Source organism: Nuphar pumila, chromosome 16 (assembly GCF_984573655.1).
Source record: "Nuphar pumila chromosome 16, dmNupPumi1.hap1.1, whole genome shotgun sequence".
Lineage (NCBI taxonomy): Eukaryota > Viridiplantae > Streptophyta > Magnoliopsida > Nymphaeales > Nymphaeaceae > Nuphar > Nuphar pumila.
Genome location: NC_143264.1, coordinates 57,607,909 through 57,627,521, shown reverse-complemented (window position 1 = coordinate 57,627,521; position 19,613 = coordinate 57,607,909). Strand labels below are relative to the sequence as shown.

The 19,613-nt window shown below is 37.7% G+C and overlaps 1 protein-coding gene across 2 annotated transcripts in view; it reads left to right on the top strand.

Moving 5' to 3' along the window:
• LOC149813271 (propionyl-CoA carboxylase) overlaps positions 1-14,439 on the top strand; it is a 216,146-nt gene extending 201,707 nt beyond the window's left edge. The window contains exons 15-16 of one of the 2 annotated variants that reach the window (XM_089990900.1): positions 13,413-13,730; positions 14,191-14,439. In XM_089990900.1, the coding sequence (XP_089847026.1) occupies positions 13,413-13,730; positions 14,191-14,298 (426 nt within the window). In that variant the 3' untranslated portion in view covers positions 14,299-14,439. Of the gene's footprint in view, positions 1-13,412; positions 14,057-14,190 lie in introns of those variants that run through there. The other variant, XM_089990899.1, reaches the window with a different exon arrangement.
• Positions 14,440-19,613: the final 5,174 nt, after the last annotated feature.

The following is a 19,613-nucleotide window of genomic DNA, read 5'->3' as shown; positions in this document are numbered from 1 at the left end:
GGCAGTTACGAGCAAAAGACTCTGCTTCCCCAGTTATCGGAGTTAAGGGAATGAGACTACCATAATTATCCTAGGTGGTAGCTCTCCATGTTTGGGATGCATCCATTGTTTATGCTGCTTCGGGGATTTCTCTCTTGGTCACCGACCGTCCCCTTAGGTGCGGACTCAGTCAGCTATCCGGGTTATCATAAAATACATAGCATAATAAATCCCTGGATCAGTCTAGACTGTTTCTAGAGTCGTGCCTTATGCGTACCCGCTTGGCCAGTTAATATCGAAACATAATCTGATCACACAATTTGTTGAGTTATGCCCATATGAAAGTTATAGGGTACAACAGGTTCAATACTTATGGAATTGTGTGTGGTTGACGAAGCATTGTATTTTGCTAGTTAACTTTCTTGTGCAGTGCTTTGCTTGTAATAGTTAGCCTACTTGTGCCAGTAAAATGCTTGTAATAATTTTAGCATTGTGCTCATGATAGTTGCTCTCTGAATCTGTTGAAATTAAATTGCTATATAATTGTCTGTCTACCTGACATATTAAATTATTCTGCTTAATTATGTTCAATATTGTCATGTCTGTGCACCTACCAGTTTTTAGCGAAACTGACCCATTTTATGGGCAGGTAATGGATAGGTAATACAGTCTGCGATGGCACGATGACGTGATGAGATCAAGATAGAGTTTTTTCCCTGACATTTCACTCCTGAGGACATGTTGGTAAATTTGGTATAAAGTGTGTTTCAAAATTTCTCTTTTATTAAACTGTGAGTTAATAAAACTGTTTAGTAAGCTTCTTCTTGGTTTCAACAAACGAATTCTCAATTATTGAAACTCCATTTCTAAACCATTTGATTTCAATGGTTGTGCGGGATTTGACAAAGGAAAGTTTACGCTGTAATGCGCTCAAGGTCCATCGACTTGTGATTTTAAAAATATCATTTTCCGCTGAAGTATTATTTAAACTCTGATTATTGTATGATTTCAAAGCTTTCTAAACTATTCTAAAAAGTTACAAGTCCTGGATTTTTGGGGCGTTACATAATATCTTGGTTAGCTTGCTGTTCACCTGCATATGTTGTATCAGTTTCTATTTGCTTATATTTGAGCATGCTTTAAATTAGTTCATCTTATTCCTTCTGTGTACCTACCAATTTTCAGGACTGACCCCATTTTTATGGGTGTAGGTGACAGGTACCTCTTCTTACTGGCGGTGGTGCAAATGCTACGTGGTCAAAGCCTCGCCTCTCTCGTCGATACGCTGGCTATTTGGTTTTGTACTTTTTTGTTGTTTTGGGTGGATATCCTCGTGCCTTGTATAAACCCAACCCTTTTTATGAATATACTTTTTTCTATCTTTTGCTCACTATTCTGGCTTTTGAAATGGGCTTGTGTTTGCACTGGGTCCTTTTGCTAACGTACTGAGAAGAATCGATTTGTGCTTTAATTTAAAACATTTTGGCATCTTTAAAAATCTTTGCTGTAAACTCTGATTTTCGAAGGTAATTTTATTTCAAACCCTTTTCTCTCAAGTCGAACTTCTGGGGCGTTACATCAGTTGTTTCGGCAGGCAGGGGGCCCTGCTCCCTGCCTCTGCCGTTTCTTGCCTGGCAAGGGAAGCCCCTGCCTCTGCTTCTTGGTTGTTGGATGCAGGGCCCCTGCCTGCCTCTACAGCATGCAGGCAGGGAGCAGAACCCCATCTGCTTGCCTTCGTAGTATCTAAACCGGGGCCGAGTCCGAACCCACTGTGGGTTTTACCGATCCCCTTTCTTTTTCAAAATATGTTCATGCTAACGCTTTTATGCTCGCAGGTTGCACGACGGAGCTGGCTCGCACCCCGTGGCTTGAGCCCGTGCTTTCTTACCCTTGCTAGCGTACCCAGACCCACAACCCCTCAAGGTAGGGGATTGTTGCGTAAAAGTACAATGAACAGACGAATGCTAAATTAAGAAAAAATAATTAAAATGGAAATAAAGAGACAATTATACATGTATACATATAAAAATTTATATGTATGTCTTTTGACTCAAGGACACGGTTTCGCAATCCTTGCCCTCTTTACTTTCCTTGCACTTTCCTTTCCTGTTGCCACCGCGCTTTATGTGCCCATGCTTTTAATTCTTATCTTTACATTTGATGTTTTTTAACTCAAGGACGCAGTTTCACGATTCTTGTTCTCTTTACTTTTCTGCACTTTACCTTTCTGTTGCCCCGCGCTTTATGCGCCATGGCTTTTTACTTCCTTGTCTTTACTTTGCCGTCGCGCTTTATGTGCCCAGGCTTCTGTTTCATATTTACTTTCTTTATTTTCCTTTCTGTTGCCCCGTGCTTTATGCGCCACGGCTTTTACGTTTTGTCTCTTTTAATTTTTGTACTTTCCTTTATGTTGTCCCGCACTTTATGCGCCAAGGCTTTTCTTTTTGTCCTTTTTGGTTTTTAAGTTATTGATGCTCTTCTACTTTGCGTATAACTTGCTTGCATGTTTGGTTAGCCGAGGTATGGTTTCGTATCTTGTGCATTGCCTTGAGTACTCACGTACTTGCTTGGCTATTTGGCTAAGGTATGGTTTCGTACCTTGTACACTACTTATGAAGTTTTATGCTCGACACACAATTTTGCACTTTGGGGATCGATCACACTTTTTCGTCGCACTGGATTGTGTACGAGCTTGCTTTTGTCAACTTGCATTTAAGTGCAGCCTTTGAGCATATTTTCTTTTCATTTGTGTTAAAAGACACGATGCACACTTATGCACTTGGTTCTTCAAAGGGATGACTTTTAAACGCAAACCTATTTTCGAAACATATAGTTTTGTAAAGCAAATTTTGAAAGTCTTTTATGCGATAGCAGCTCGATCTCTCAAATCGATGTATTTGGGAGAAGTGTTTTACCACTTTAGTTCACGTATTCAATGCAACTTGGATGACCCTGTTTAAGGGCATGTGCATGGGATGGGCGAAGGTTCTACCGAGGAACCTGCACCATTGCTAGACCGGTGCTACATCACCTCTGATGCGAGACCTAGTTATTGGGTTTTTCTGGCCAAACTAAGATAGTTGGCATTTTTTTTCTTTCCTTCGCGAGATTATTGTTGTCCATGTCCCTCTCTTCATAGTCGTACTCTTAGTCATGCACGATATGTTTGGACTACGAGGAGCAGAATGAGAGGTCTGTAGTAACCTCGAAACGTATTTTGACACTTTATGGTAATCAGATAATATCGATGTTCGCCTAACAGGCAAGAGGCTCGTGACAGTCTAAAGGACCAGAGTAAGACAAGTTGGAACTCGAATGATTACACTATGGACTTTTGCAAAGCAGATGTGTTGGGGATTTCCTGTGAGAAATCCAGACCCCTCATCGTAGTTGTACTTTTGAACATGTACGTTGCGTACTATGATGAGTAGGATGAGAGGTCTGTGTCTATTTCTAATGTGCAAGGGCACGTGTTTGAGACCACAAAATAATGTTGTTTTCACCCTCATTATGAGTTAACCCCTCTCATCGTGGTTATATTTTTTAACAGGTACGTTGCGTACTGCAGTGAGTAGGATGAGTGGTGTGTGGTTGCCTCGAACGCGCAATGACGCGTGTAATTCACTAAATGATGACTATGCGTCTTTACAGGCAAGATGCTCGAGTGGGTCTAATGGATCAGAGTATGTAGAATGGGGCAGCGATTAAGAAACCCCCGTCGTGCTCATTCGAAACGGTTCATCAAGAGAGAGGATGAATGGTACAAAACTCTGATGGACAAGCTATTAATGGCTATTTCAGGCAAATGACTTAGTTTCCCCCGTCATCAGAGTTAGGGGAAAGGGGCTACAAAAGTTATCTCAACACTTCTGCAGAAGTTGGATGCATCCTTTGAAAACAAGTGGAACAAGTGGCCTTTGGGGATTTACTCTGTCGGTCATTGGCGGTCCCCTTAGGAGTGGACTCAGTCAATCATTCGGGGTATCATAAAATACATAGCATAATAGACCCCCGGATCGATCTCGACTGTTTTTATGTATCATGCCTGTGTGTACCCACAAGGCCAGCTAATATCGAAACATTCTTTTCAGACAAGTACCCATTCTTAATATGCTTATGTTGATTTTTATGAGACATGCACGCATACGAGATTTGTTTACCACTTATTTATATGCATCTAATAAGTCAAATCATGGACCGTCCATGGAAAAGGAAAATATCATAATACAAGCGCATAACAAGCTATTTTTATTATAAAATAAATTCTGATTTAACATAAAAAGAAGCATACACAGAAATTTATTTTTTTGAAAAGATGAATAAAATCAAAACAAATCCATGGAAGAGGATCCATAAATCCTCCATGTATTTTAGAGTAAACATATAGATTTACTATTTTTCATGGATTTTCATGAAAATCTTGCATGAAAATCTCTTCTTTATTCGATTTTTCACTTGATTTCTAGAGAGGAACCCCGTACCTTAACCGTGAATAAAAAAAAAATATGGATTTGATGGTGAAAACATCGGATGGCTGGAGATCAATTGATCTCCCTCTTCTTCCTCCTCTCTTTTTCTCTTTTTTCCTCCCTTTCTCTCCCTCTCTTTTTCCCTCTCTTTTTCTTTCCTCTTTTTTTTTTTTTTTTGAGGTTTAAATAGGCCAAGAGGGGGTGATGCCCCCCCATCTTCTCCAGCCCTTTCTAGATGGGCTGGAGTTGGAGAGTTTCCTAATTTTTGAGATTCTTACTCCCTTATTTCCAAAACTCTTTTATGTTGACTTTTTCAAAGTTTCCAATTTTTAAAAGTCCTTTCTCAAACCTTCTTAAGTCCTTTTTTTTGGCATGTATAAGGACTCTATTAAGAAGCCCTAAACAACCATAAAAATAAAATTCGAAATTAGTTAAAATTAATTAATTAGTAAATATTAAATAATAAATAAAAATCCAGAAGCTTCCAAAAGTTGCCATGAGGCTTCTTAACACTAATTAACTTCAATTTAAAGGCACAAAATAAATTTAAGGTTGGAAAATCGTTGGGCATGGACATCTCCAAAAATCCAAATGGGTTTTAGGCTAGACCAAATTCAGATTAATATGGGTCTTGGATAGAGTCCAAATCCGTATTAATTTGGATCAAATCCATCGGATCCAAATCCGGATCCGAATCGACAAACTGCTCCTTTTTCGAAAAAATGCGATTTTTGGGCCAACCGAATCCTGAATTCAGAAAAGTAAAATATCGTTGTGCTCAAAATTCTGAGGCGCATCCAACGATATATAACTTGAACATAAATTATGAATTTCACCAGAAAATAACTCGAATTTCGCTTGAATTTAAAAGTCGAAAATCAAACTTTTTCTCACGTTTTAAGTGGCCCGTTTAGGCCTTGGCAATGAGACCTAGGTCAAGCCCAGACTCAAACACATTAGCCTAAAATCGAGGATCTACCGATTTTTCTTTTATACTTAGCCAAATTTTTGAAAAATCTCAAAATGACTAAGTTTGACGAATACGTGATATTACAGATTTACCCTTTTTCCTCAAACCCATACATGAATTAAATTTTTACCTATTCCTTCCCGTAAAAACTTAGAGATAAACCTGTACCTTAGATTAGAAACGAAAATAGATCGAAAAAATTGTCGAAAATAACAGATCTTCTTCCTTTCTTCTCCTCCTTCTCCTTCTTCTTCTTTCCTCTCTTTTTTTTGTTGAGAATAAGTGGTTTTAAGTGAAGTCTTTTTATATATTAGAGGCTATTTGAAATTTTGATTTTATAGTAGGCTTAAATGTAACTACTCTTTTCAGCCTCTCTCTATTTAACATAGAGAGAGGCCCTAATAACGAGTTAACAAGTCCTATTATTTGCAGTAGTCTCTCTCTCTCTTCTCTCTCTCTCTCTCTCTCTCATCTCTCTCTCTCTCTACCTAGGGTTCGGTGCACTTCATCTCTTCCGCAACATGGTATCAAAGCCTACGATCTCAGGAGCGTGATCTACACCAAGGAGCGTGATCTACACCAGGAGCGTGACCTACATCAGGAGCGTGATCTGCAACGATCTCGAACCAGGTGTGGATTAATTTTTTTTTTATCTGATAACAGATCTGTCATTAGATCTAATGACCATCGTGGGAGTGTATCTTCAGGTCTGGCAGTCGTAACCCCCTTCTCTTGATCGAGATCTGCTGATATTTTCTGGATTTGGCAGCTGATAACAATGTTTACCTTCCATGTTGTAGTGATTGTCATGATTGACGTGATTCTTCATGCTGTCGTTAATTTCTTTACTGTCGTGATTGCAACTGTTGGCGTGACTTCAGCATCTATCGTGATTGCAGCATCTATCGTTATTGATTTTTTTTTCATGCTATCGTGATTAGTTAATCAGTTCATGTTGTCAGTTCATGCTGTCGTGATTAGTGGAAACAACAAGTTGGTTTTATCTGCTGTGATGAAAATTATCAGTTTTTTTGTCGAGGGAGTCTGTGTGGAGGATAGATGCTGGTCGTCGGTTCTGGCTGATGCGTGATTGTCTCATATGTGTGTGCAGTTGTTCAATATTCATATGTGTGGGTTGTTGTCCACTACTGTAGCAGAAATTGCAGGCTTGATTCCCTGCTGTGCTGGGAAAATACTCTTCTTGTGGCCTGCTGTTCCTTATTGTCGGTGTTTTTTTTGTAACAGTTGCTAGGTTGCTGTGTGAATGTAACACACGTTATTGAAATTTGTCCCTGCTGAAACAGGAGTATTTTTTTAGTATGGCTGAAACTTAAAAATGTGATTCCAAAACGGAACATATTGGGGAGTATAAGGCTTTTGCCAACCCCTTCTCGTATGGCTTTTCCGTAAGGTTGAATGAAACCAACTATGCCAGGTGGTCCAGAACTTTTATGATGTCGGTATCTGAACATCGTCGAAAACATATTTTGTTGGAAGGCGAACCCACTGAGAAATTGGGAAAATATGTTACTTGGGATGAAGATAATGACATAGTTATGTCATGGATCATGAATAGTGTCGAACCCCATATTGCAGATGGATTGATCTACTATAATACAGCCAAACTGATGTGGGACAATCTTCGTGATACATACTCACAAGAAACGAATGTGAGTCGTATCCTGCAAGTCGAACAGGAAATATATAATTTGCAACAGGGAGGTCAGACCTTGGCCCAGTACTATGCCTCTGTCAAAGTTGTGTTTGAAAGACTTAATGCTCACAGGCCTCTTTGTTGCTCGAAGCAAAAGGATCATCAAGAACAAACCATGGTTGCTCGTTTTCTTACAGCTCTTTCTTCAGATTTTTCTGTTGCAAAAGTTCAAATGTTGACTGGATCAGATGTTCCCACTCTTGCTGATGCTTACAATCGTCTGAGTAGACTTGCGATCTCTCTGCCACAATCTCAGCCTGTGACTCAGTCATCTGCTCTTGTTGTCCCATCTAGTTATGGGCGTGAAAATATTCAGAATATCAGAGGACGAGGACGTGGACGTGGACGTGGTATGGGAGGCAGAGGAAAGCTTCAATGTACATTCTGTGGAAAATCTGGACATTTAGAAGATCGTTGCTGGGATAAGCATGGTCGGCCAACCTCTTATTCATCAAAGTCATATACTCCAAAAGCAAATGTTACTACTATCGAGGCAACAAATATACAAGAGAATATCGCTGCAAATGAAAGTAGTATCACCCTTAGTCGTGCGGAATATGATGAGCTGATAGCTCTTCGACCTTTGAGTTCCACCCCTCCTGTAGCTGGTGTTGCCTATTCAACCGTACATCATCTTCATTCGACTGATAGTAAGTGGGTTATTGACTCTGGTGCATCCAGACATTTGTGTGGAAATTCACGTGTTTTTTCAGATCTTAAGGATATTAAGGCTCAGCTTAGAGTCTCATTAGCCGATGGGAGCTCCTCCCCGGTTGTTGGTCAGGGAAATATTTTTATATCCTCCTCATTACAGTTGAAAGATGCTCTTTATGCTCCAAACTTTCCTCAAAGTTTATTCTCTGTTAGTTGCCTTATAAAAGAACAAAACTGTAGAGTAATATTTGATCCAATGGGTTGTCATTTTCAGGATTTGCTGACGGGGAAGAAGATTGATGGAGGCTATGAAGAAAATGGAATTTACTACCTACATCATCCAATGGGTATTGTTCATGCTATAGTGGAACATTCATTCAGTCCTGTTCAGTGGCATCGTCGTCTTGGTCATCCTTCATTGTCAAAGCTTTGGTCGGTCTTTCCTCATATTCCTTCCACCACATCATTTCAGTGTGAAGCATGTCAGTTGGGCAAGCATCATCGAAGTTCGTTCCCTTCGAGTCAGAGTCAGTCTAGTAATAAAGTTTTTGAACTTCTTCATGCAGATGTATGGGGTCCTAGTAAGATTCCTACTAAGACTCAGTGTCGTTATTATCTTGTTATTGTTGATGATTTCTCTAAGTTATCATGGGTATTTTTAATAAAAGAACGATCTGAAGTTCCAAGTATTATCAAATCCCTAATTCTTGAAATAAAAACTCAGTTTGAATCTATTGTCAAGATTGTTCGCACTGATAATGCTCTCGAGTTTAAATCAAAAGGTCTGTTACAATTTTACCAAGATCATGGCATCCAACCCCAAACTTCATGCGCCTATTCATCTCAACAAAATGGGGTGGCTGAGCGAAAACATCGGCACCTCCTTGATGTTGCCAGGACCATTATGATTCAATCCAATGTTCCTGCGTTATACTGGGGTGATGCGATTACCACTGCTTGTTATCTGATCAACCGCATGCCTTCGTCTTCTGTGGGTGATCAAATTCCATTACATATCCTAAAACCTAATGCCCCACTTTTTTCTTTCTCACCAAAAATATTTGGATGTGTTTGTTTGTACACAAACTTGGCCCTGACCGTGATAAATTAGCCGCTCAAGCTACAAAATGCATATTTATCGGTTATCCAAAAAATCAAAAGGGCTATCGATGTTATGATCTTATTTCTCGCCGAGAGTATGTCAGTGCAGATGTATCTTTCCTGGAATCCTCTCCATATTTCTCTAGTTCCGTTTCCCCGCTGCAGGTTGATCCAGTTGAGTCTTTTCCATTACTTATACCTCCTTTTCCTTTGGAATCTGTGCCCTCATTACCGAACCAAACTTCATCCTCTTCTAGATTTAATAATCCTCCATTGGTATATGTGCGTAGAGCTCCACTTCCGCAAGAGCCTTCATCTTCTTCTTCTCCTGAGGTAAGTTCTACTGACACTGTTGATCTTCAGGATGATGATAACAGGCCTATTGCTCTACGAAAGGGGACAAGACAATGTACCTTATATCCCATATCACATTTTGTCTCCGATGCCAGAATTGGAAATCAGATGAAGTCTTTTATTTCAGCCTTATCTGCTGAAACTATTCCTCTGAACTATCAACAGGCAGAGCTTGATAATCGCTGGAAGCTGGCTATTCAAGAAGAAATGGATGCTTTAGTATCTCAGCATACATGAGATCTAGTTGATTCCCCAGCAGATGCTGACATTGTTGGATGTAAATGGGTATATACAATAAAGTATAAATCTGATGGTTCTATTGAAAGGTACAAGGTCAGATTAGTAGCGAAAGGATATACTCAGACATATGGTATTGATTTCTTTGAAACTTTTTCTCCTGTTGCACGGATGGGTACCATTCGTCTTGTTCTCTCAGTAGCTGTTCAGCTTGGTTGGAGCTTGTGTCAGTTAGATGTGAAGAATGCTTTTCTATATGGGGATCTATTTGAGACCGTTTACATGCACCAACCTCCTGGTTTCGGGGTTGAGGGGGAGTGTCAGAAGGTGTGTAGATTGAGAAAGGCGATTTATGGCTTGAAACAGAGTCCTCGAGCATGATTTCAAAAATTGTTTGAAGTGATGTCATGCTTTGGCTTTAATAGGTCAGCAACAGATCATACACTATTTATCAAGAAAACTAGCTCTGGAATAGTTGTTATGGTGGTATATGTGGATGACATCATTCTTACAGGAGATGATGTGAAAGCTATTGAAGCCAGAAAGGCTCATCTCCAAAAACACTTTGTTACAAAAGACCTTGGTTCACTCAGGTATTTTCTGGGTATAGAAGTTGCCAGGAGCCGTGAAGGGATGGTTTTGTCTCAACGGAAGTATGTTCTTGACTTATTAAAGGAAACGAGAATGTTGGGAGCTAAACCAACAAATATTCCCATGGACCATAAAGTTCAGTTGTTTGAAGAAGGGTCAAAACCGGTTGATAGCAAAAGCTATCGCTCCCTAGTAGGGAAGCTACTGTATGTAACTGTGACTAGGCCGGATATTGCTTTAGCAGTAAGCAAAGTTAGTCAGTTTATGGACAAGCCAACTGAGGTACACTGGAATGCAGCTATTATGATTCTCAGATACCTAAAATCTTCTCCTGGAAAGGGGTTATTGTTCAGAAAAGGTGAAAATCTGGAGATAGTGGCCTATTCTGATGCTGACTATGCAGGATCTGTAGTGGATAGAAAATCTACCACAGGATTCTGTGTGTTTCTGGGAGACAACTTGATCTCTTGGAGAAGTAAGAAACAAAATGTTGTTTCTAGGTCAAGTGCAGAATCGGAATATCAGGCTATGGCCCAAACAGTTGCTGAATTGATATGGGTTCGTACTATTCTTAATGATCTTCAGGTGAAAGTTTCTTCTCCCATGACCATGATGTGTGATAATAAAGCGGCAACATATATAGCGAACAATCCTGTATTTCATGAGAGAACAAAGCACATTGAGGTTGATTGCCACTATGTAAGAAATATGGTTCAAGTTGGTCATATCACTACCAAATACCTAAAGTCTGAAGACCAAGTTGCAGATATGTTTACAAAACCTCTTGCTAGACCAAATTTCTCAAAATGTTGTGACAAGCTGAGCATGATTGATATCTATGCTCCAGCTTGAGGGGGAGTGTTGAGAATAGGTGGTTTTAAGTGAAGTCTTTTTATATATTAGAGGCTATTTGAAATTTTGATTTTATAGTAGGCTTAAATGTAACTACTCTTTTCAGCCTCTCTCTATTTAACATAGAGAGAGGCCCTAATAACGAGTTAACAGGTTCTATTATTTGCAGTCGTCTCTCTCTCTCGTGTCTCTCTCTCTCTACCTAGGGTTCGGTGCACTTCATCTCTTCCGCAACATTTTTCTTTCTTTTCTCTTTCTCTCCTCTCTCTCTCCCACGAGTTGGGCTCCCTCTCTCTCTAGAATATTGATTCTAGAGAGGGGGAAATCCAACCCCTTAAATACTCTTTTTAGAATTTTTATTTTTTTCCTTATTTTTTTGTTTTATCTTTTGATAGGATCCTCTAGAGGGTGACGCCCCCTCTAGAGTCCTCTTTTCTATAGAGAATAGAGTCCTATCTCTCTAATTGCTCCTTATTATTTTCTTCTCTCTTATATTTTATTTTTTCATTAGTTAACTAATTAGGAGTCTATCTAGAGGGTGTCACCCTCTTTAGAATACCTTTCTAGGTAGAGTTCTACTAAATGTAGAACTCCACCTTATCCAATAAATAAAATTTTAAATTTTAATTATTTAATATTTAATTATTTATTTAATATTTAATTAATTATTTAATTAATTATTTAATATTTAATTAATTATTTAATATTGAATTATTAAATAATTAATTTTTTAGAATATTCCAGAGGGTATCGCCCTCCTCTGGAAGTCCTCTTAAAGCATAATCTACTCTTAATTTAACCTTTAAATTGGTTATATTTGGATTTTGAATCTGGATCCAAATCCAAGATCCATATCCATATCCAAAATCTATATGGATCCTAACCTGGATCAGATCTTAGTTAATATGGGTCCTGGATTGGGTTCAGATCCATGTCAACTCGGATCAAACGGATCGGATCCAATCCAGAAAATGGTAAAAATAGAGACGGGCAATTTTTGAAAAAATGCGATTTTCGGGCCAACCGTAACCCGATTTCAGAAAAACGAAATACCAATGTTCTCAGAATTACGGGACGCATCTAACGGTATACTTACCTGATTTTTGCCTCCGAATTTTGCCTGAATTTCGCTCGATTTTTGCTTGATTTGAAAGGTTAAAAACAAAAAGTTTTACAAATATTAATCGTCTCAACTTGGTCTTGTCAGTAGGCCCTAGGCCATGCCCAGGCACAGCTGAGGTCACCTATAATTGAGGATATTTTCCATGATATTTATCGTATTTAGTAAAGTACTTAGCCAAAATTTCAGAATTTTATAATTTGAAACACATGAAAAAATACACGATATTACATATACGTATACACATATATACATATATGTATATACATTACATTTTAACATCCTCCACGGTTCCACCTGCCTGTCTCAACACACTCTACTATGAGTAAAAGGGTGTAAAAGTAGCATTGAAGGTTGTGCCTTCAGTTTGTTTTTTGACCCCTTAAAGTTAAATGTTCTTTTGTTTTCATGTGCTTTTAAAAAGCTTTTTTTCAAATTTTCTGTTTCACCTAACCCAAGACTCAGCTGACTCGACTGAGTTTTGGTTGATTTGGCCGAGTTAATGCTTAGACTCATCAAAGTTTGGCCCTTAACTGAGTTGTACTAGTTTTCTGTCTTGGTTATGAACTGATATGAGGCAACTCAGCTGAGTCATGAGTTTGCCAACTATCTGTTTTCTGCCACCCTAGCAATACAATATGCCATAATAACAGAATTGAACAGTTATATTTGGACCTTTATCAACATGGACTTAAAAACACTGCTTATACATTGCCTTTAAATCATAATGGTAGTAACTGGTGCATAGAAACTGGAAAGTGCATGTCTGTGTTTGTTAGAATCTGAATAGTACTTTTTCAAGTACAAGAACTTTGCCAAAAAAAAGATGGGAGGCCTTTTGTTTGTTAGAATCTGAATAGTACTTTTGCGAGTACAAGAACTTTGCCAAAAAAAAGATGGAGACCTCTTTTAGCACATGGCTGACCTAACATATGGCAAAAAAGTAAAAAAAATTGCTCAAAGCATAATAATAGTTTAGTGCAATAAACTCCCTCAATTCTGAAATACTCGAATTGCCACCAAACTAAACTGTTTTATGTTGGCAAATTCAAAATGGCTAACCATAAGAACTGTTGCATCTATATTACATTCAGATATCATAGAACAGTGTTTGCTGATTTTCTCTTGCTAATGTCACTCCCTTATTATGGATTTCATTTTCTGAATTTATTTATTAAATTTTTTTTATGACGAGGAACCTTCCTAAGAACATGGGTCACTTAATGGGCCCATGCCCCTACAAAGTAAACCCTGGGTGGTCCACCGATCCCCATGCCTTGGGAAGACTGACCAGTGAAAGCGGTGGGGTACATCTTGGATTCATTGGGATTTGATTGCTCTAACATTTGATTTTTTATTTTCTCAATCTAGGTTATACGTGAACATGTCTTCTATTGCACAAGTGCTAAATGTTCTGCTGCTTTAGAGACAAGGGAAACCCAGTTGTGTCCTTCACTTGCGACGTACAAATCATTTGGGAGCCAATGTGATGCTTTTGCAGATAGCATTTCAACACCCAGCACTCTTCCTCAACAGCCTGCACCAAGTGGCCAAAAGATTCCTTTATATCATGTAGCACACAGCAGGGCTGGAGATAAAGGCAACGACTTGAACTTCTCTATCATTCCACATTGTCCTCAAGATATTGAGAGGTTGAAGAAGATAATTACACCCACATGGGTGAAGCAGGTGGTATCCTCTCTTTTCGTTAGCTCTATATTTGTAGGTCCTGATAACAGTAAGGGAAATGATTGGGTTGATGAGCATGTCAGCACTGAAATCTATGAAGCCAAGGGAATCAGTTCACTAAATATCGTCGTTCGGAACGCTCTAGATGGTGGAGTGAACTGTTCACGGAGGATTGACCGCCATGGGAAGACAATCTCAGATTTAATATTATGTCAAAATGTTGTGTTGCCTCCTTAATCTGGCTGATCTCAGTGGGGATCCTGTCCTGAATGTGTATGACATTTAGATCTTAACCACTGAATCAATCAAAACAGAGAATTATGAAATCTTCTGGTTTTCTTGAAATTAATATTTAAACATTTGGTGATCCTGAGTAACCTTGTGTGTCATGTATGACCTATGCTTTTCAGAAGAAAAAAACTTCTTTGGATGCTCACAAGGGCTCCTCACACCTGGCTAGGTGGATCAACTTAAGGTGTTCAAGGTGAACGACATCGAGAGTACACCTGGGGTGCATGTCCCAAGGGTTGGCCTCAAGGTTTTACATCACAGGGTGTGGCAACCATAGCTCAGCAGGACTTTCAGCGTCGGTTTCTCCATGTAATAAATGAAAACAGAAAGCTTTTTTTAGATGATCATTTAAATATTTGGTGATCCTGATTCTCCTTATATCAACTTACATGGCCTATATTTGTCAGATTTTTTAGACACCTATATAGTGCAATGCTTGAAGTTTCACTTGGATGATGCTATAGACTTCCACTTATCTCCCATCTTCATACTCTTTAAATCTTATGATGCAAGTTGTTTTGATCAAATCTGACCTTATAGATGGATTCAGCGTGGCTAATTTAATAAGAATCGACCTCGGATTGTATTTTTTGATGAAAAATTGTGATTTTTTAAATCACAAATTTTTGTATCCTGCACACGTCTGATGGTGATTTTAATGTCAATCTTCACTAAATGAATGGTGTAGATCACGTCCATGTTCAATTTGATCAAAATACAACTTGCATCAATGAAATCCCAAGGAGATGTATGAAGATAAGGATGACTTTAGGGATGCGAAACCGGTTTGATCATTCTTATCAATTAAACGGACCTCTGAAAATTATTTTCTTTGGAAAGCCTAACTTTCATCATTATACAGGCATGATCTCACTGGATTCACCGATGCATCAAATCGTCTCACAGTGAAGTATATGGAACAAGAAGACATGAATTAAACCTTTTACCGGTCTAGCATAGGTCTGGTAAACAAGCTGAATGCACCGAACATGAGTATGTCCAACCTCGGCTCAATTTGGTGGTGACTAGAGCTGACACATTTCTGAAAAAGTACATTATTTCTAAGCTGAAATCTAAAATTTTTGAACTCTTAGACCTATCCCACGGTGCTCAAGCTGGCTTGTTTAAGAGGAAAAAAAATCCCAAAACATGGGAATCTCTCTTCTTAGTTTGGTGCAGGGCACCAGCACATTTCCAGTTGTGTGGAAAATCCCATGGGCTTGCCTGTTATATATAGTGCGTCCATCACAGGTGGGATGGGCCTGTGATGGATGGCCACAAAAAAAACATGAACTAAAAGCCCACTTTTCTGCCTTTTTTGGCTTTAGTCGTTTCTGACCGCTGCTAAAGGTCCCAGAGGAAACTGAGACCTTTAAAGGCGGTCAGAAATCTGTTACTAAAGGTCCCAGCAGAAAGCTGGGCATTTACTGACAAATTTTTGACCGTCACTAAATGTCTCAGTTTCCGCTAGGACCTTTAGCGGCGGTCTGAAACTGCGCTCAAGCCAAAAAAGGCAAAAAATCTCACTTTTAGCTAGTTTTTTTTAGCTTTTTGTGATGACCGTCCATCAAGGCCACGATGGACGGCTAGTGGAGTCCTGTTATATATATATATATATATATATATATATATATATATATATATATATATATATATATATATATATATATAGAGAGAGAGAGAGAGAGAGAGAGAGAGAGCTATGCAACCTTCTGGTGCGCAACTATGTGGGCCGTCCATCACGGCCTTGATGGACAGCCTGTGCAAAAACGGCCTTTATGGACAGCCCATGTAAATATAGCACAATGATAAATCAAACATTTTATCTAAATTCTGGTGTTTTTTTCTAAATTCTAACCACACAGGTGTATTTGATTGATTACTAGAAATCGACACTTGGATCACACATTTTGGATGGAAAAAAATGGTATTTGGAGACTCAAAAATTTATAAAAATTGTATGCCGTTGAATTTTGAAACCTTATAAAAACTTATCAATGCATCCGAATCAAATCCTCCAAGAACTTATTACTATAAAAACAAACATATAGATTACATTTGTATGGTCAGAAATTAAAAAAAAAATGCAGAAAAATTGATAAAATGTTTCATTTAGCACTATGCTCTCTCTCTCTCAGAGAGAGAGAGAGAGAGAGAGATTGGTAGCGGCTCACAATAAACGTGCTAGATGTGGGTTTTTCAGCCTTTTTCATTTTATTTTTAAATTCTGACCATGCAAATGTGATCTATGTACTTGATTTTATAGGGATAAGCTCTTGAAGCGTTCTATTCTGACACATTCGTGGGTTTTTATAAGGTTCAAAATATCAACGGTCCAAAATCTTTGTAAATTTTTGAAGCTCCAAATATCATTTTTTCATAAAAAAACACATGATCCAGGTGTGAATTACTCGTAAAACTACCATGCTCGACATATTTATGGGCTCAGAACTGCGAAAAAAACACTGGTAGGGTAGAAAAACCTATTTAGCATGTATGATTTTGCAGTTAAGGTGTGAATAGCTACCAATCTCTCTCTCTCTCTCTCTCTCTCTCTCTCTCTCTCTCTCTCTCTCTCTCTCTCTCTCTCTATATATATATATATATATATATATATATATATATATATATATATATATATATATATATATATGTATATATATATACATATATATATATAAAGGTGGTAGTTGCTAACTGTCATGCTAACCGAGCTTTCAAAGGGGTTTCCCATGTATTACGTATATCTGACCTTACAGATGTGTTTGGCACGATCAATTTACTAGGAAATGATACTTGGATCATGTTTTTCGATTAAAAACATGATTTTTTAAGCCTTGAATATTTAGGAAAATCTTAGACCTTCCATTTTTTAAACCTTATAAAAACCTATTTGAGTATCGGAATCAGATAATCCAAGAGTCGGTCCCTATAAAATTAAGCATGCAGAATACATATGTATGATTAGATTTAAAGAAAACACGAGGAAAACCCTTTGAAAGCCTAGTTAGCATGATGCTTAGCTAGAAAAGTAGTTAGCAATAATATATATAGAGTATAGCATAGCTACTTGATCAATAGGTGCTTGTGTTGGCAGCACTTGATCGATGGCCAATGCAAAAACAAAAAACATCCGGTCAAGATGGGTCAAAATGTGCCTAAAATGGGTCAAAACATACCCAAAAGGCATTAGTGGCGCTAAAAAATGCTGCTAAATGTTCAAAAGGATGCATGCATCATTACAATTTTGTAATGATGTGCGTATCCCTAAGCCTTTAGAGGCTCTCAAAAAGCACCACTAAAGGGTATTTTTAGTGGAAAAATGTATTTTTGATCTTTTTTATGTTTTTGTGCATGACCGTGTGCGATGAACGGTCCGCTTGATTAAGTAGGTGCTCAAGCACTTACTCATCAAGTGGCTATGCTCTACTATATATATATATATATATGTGTGTGTGTGTGTGTGTGTGTGTGTGTGTGTACATCCACTCTAAATGAAGTATGTTGAAACATGCTAAATGGGGCTTGAGAGCTTTTTTTTTAAATTCTAACTATACATATGTGATCTATGTACTTGATTTTATAGGGATCAACTCTTGAAGGGTTAGATTTAGACACATGGGTGGGTTGTTTATAAGGTTCAAAAAATCAATGGTACAAAATCTTTGTAAAATTTTGAGGCTCCAAATATCATTTTTTTCATTGAAAACACATGATCCAGTTGTGGATTCCTAGTAAATAAACCATGTCCAACACATTTATGGGGTCAGATGGAAAAAATAATAGAAAAGCCGAAAAATCCATTTAGCATATTTCGTTTAACACACACACACACACACACACACACACACACACACACACATATATATATATATATATATATATATATATATATATATATATATATATATATATATATATATATATATATATATATATGACAACCACCATGTGAACCACGATTTACATGGATTTTTTGTTCTTTTCTCTTAAATCCGTCCATATAGATGTGATCTACATGCTTTGTTTTATAAAGACCAACTCTTGAATCATCTAGATGCATAAGGAAGATCTTTTAAGGTGTTAAAATCCATGACTTAGAATCATCATAAATATTCAAGCATCCAAAAAATTATATTTTTTCATCGAAAATACACGATAGAACAATAAATTCCTATCAAATTCACCATGTCAAACGCATCTGCATGGTCAGATTTGCAAAAAGAGTTCTGGTTCTCACAGTTTTAGTGTGTGTATATATATAGAGAGAAAAGGTGGTAGTTGCTAACCACCTTTTTAGCACACCATAAGCGGGTTCACGTCCACTCATTATTTTTTTCTGTCAAAAGGGGCTTTAGTGGATATGAGAATTATTGTGCAACTGTTAAGCATAGATGAGCTTGCATGTATATGTAATTAATGAAAACCCTTGGGATGTGAGAGGCACACCCAATTATGAAAATTTATGCATACATAATTTACGTGACTGACCTAAAAGCAACAGGGATTACTAAATGGATTATGAGCCAGATAAAATAATAATGGTAAAGTTACCCGAAAGGTTGCTTGAGCCATTGAGTCATGATTTGTCAAAATTATAAGAGGCATATGTTATGAAATATAATACCATGTTGATAATAGTGGACCAAATAATCCATTCAGTAGATGCTTACCTTGGAGAGAGTAAGTGGTACAAACTCTGATGAATATTTTTGTTGATTATCATGCTCTCAACTAGCAATGGCTCGATGTCCTCAGTCATCGGAGTTACAGGGTTGGATTCTACCAAATTGTTGTCTTAGAAAGGTAGTGCAATAGTATAAGATATATCCTAAATTTAATGATCTTTGTAGGGAGTTTCTCTCGATCTTGGACCGCCCGCATTAGCCATTACGATTCAGTTAGTCATCCGAGAAAACAGAATGCATGACATAATAAATGCATGTCATGGTCTCTTTTGTCTCGGTTGTTTCATAAGTACCCGTTGAAACGGGCTACTAAGCAAAATAAAGACTTATACTTGATCACTTTACTTTATGATAAACATGAGTGAAAATATGTCTTAATAATTCAAACATTCAAAGCATGATCTTTTACTTGTTAATAATACTGCATGCCATTGATTGACATGAAAGATTTTATGCAAACTAGAGGTTGAGACTATAGAGTTTGTATTATCTGGGTATATTGGATTGTAGAATTGCTTTTGAATATTGTGATAAATGCTTTATCATTATCTTGTGTAATTTCTATCATTGATAAGTAATAGAAGGAATTATGATATTAGTGATATGTGATTGAATGGAGTCTGATCCCTTCAATATTAAGCATTTTAGGTTACGAATGAGTTGACTGATGCTGTGATGGCTGGATAGAGCGATGAGTCAATGAACCACACTCTCTGTGATCCCTGGTTTATTTTATTTATGTTGAATGTTTAAATTGTTTTAAGTTTGAGAATGTTAACTCGGATATCTACCAACTTTTAATTCAATTATGGTTTGAAAAGAATCCAGTTTAAATTATGAGACAAAATGGTGTGTACGGGTTTTTGGACCCAAGTCCAATAAAATTAGGATTCAATCTTTGTGG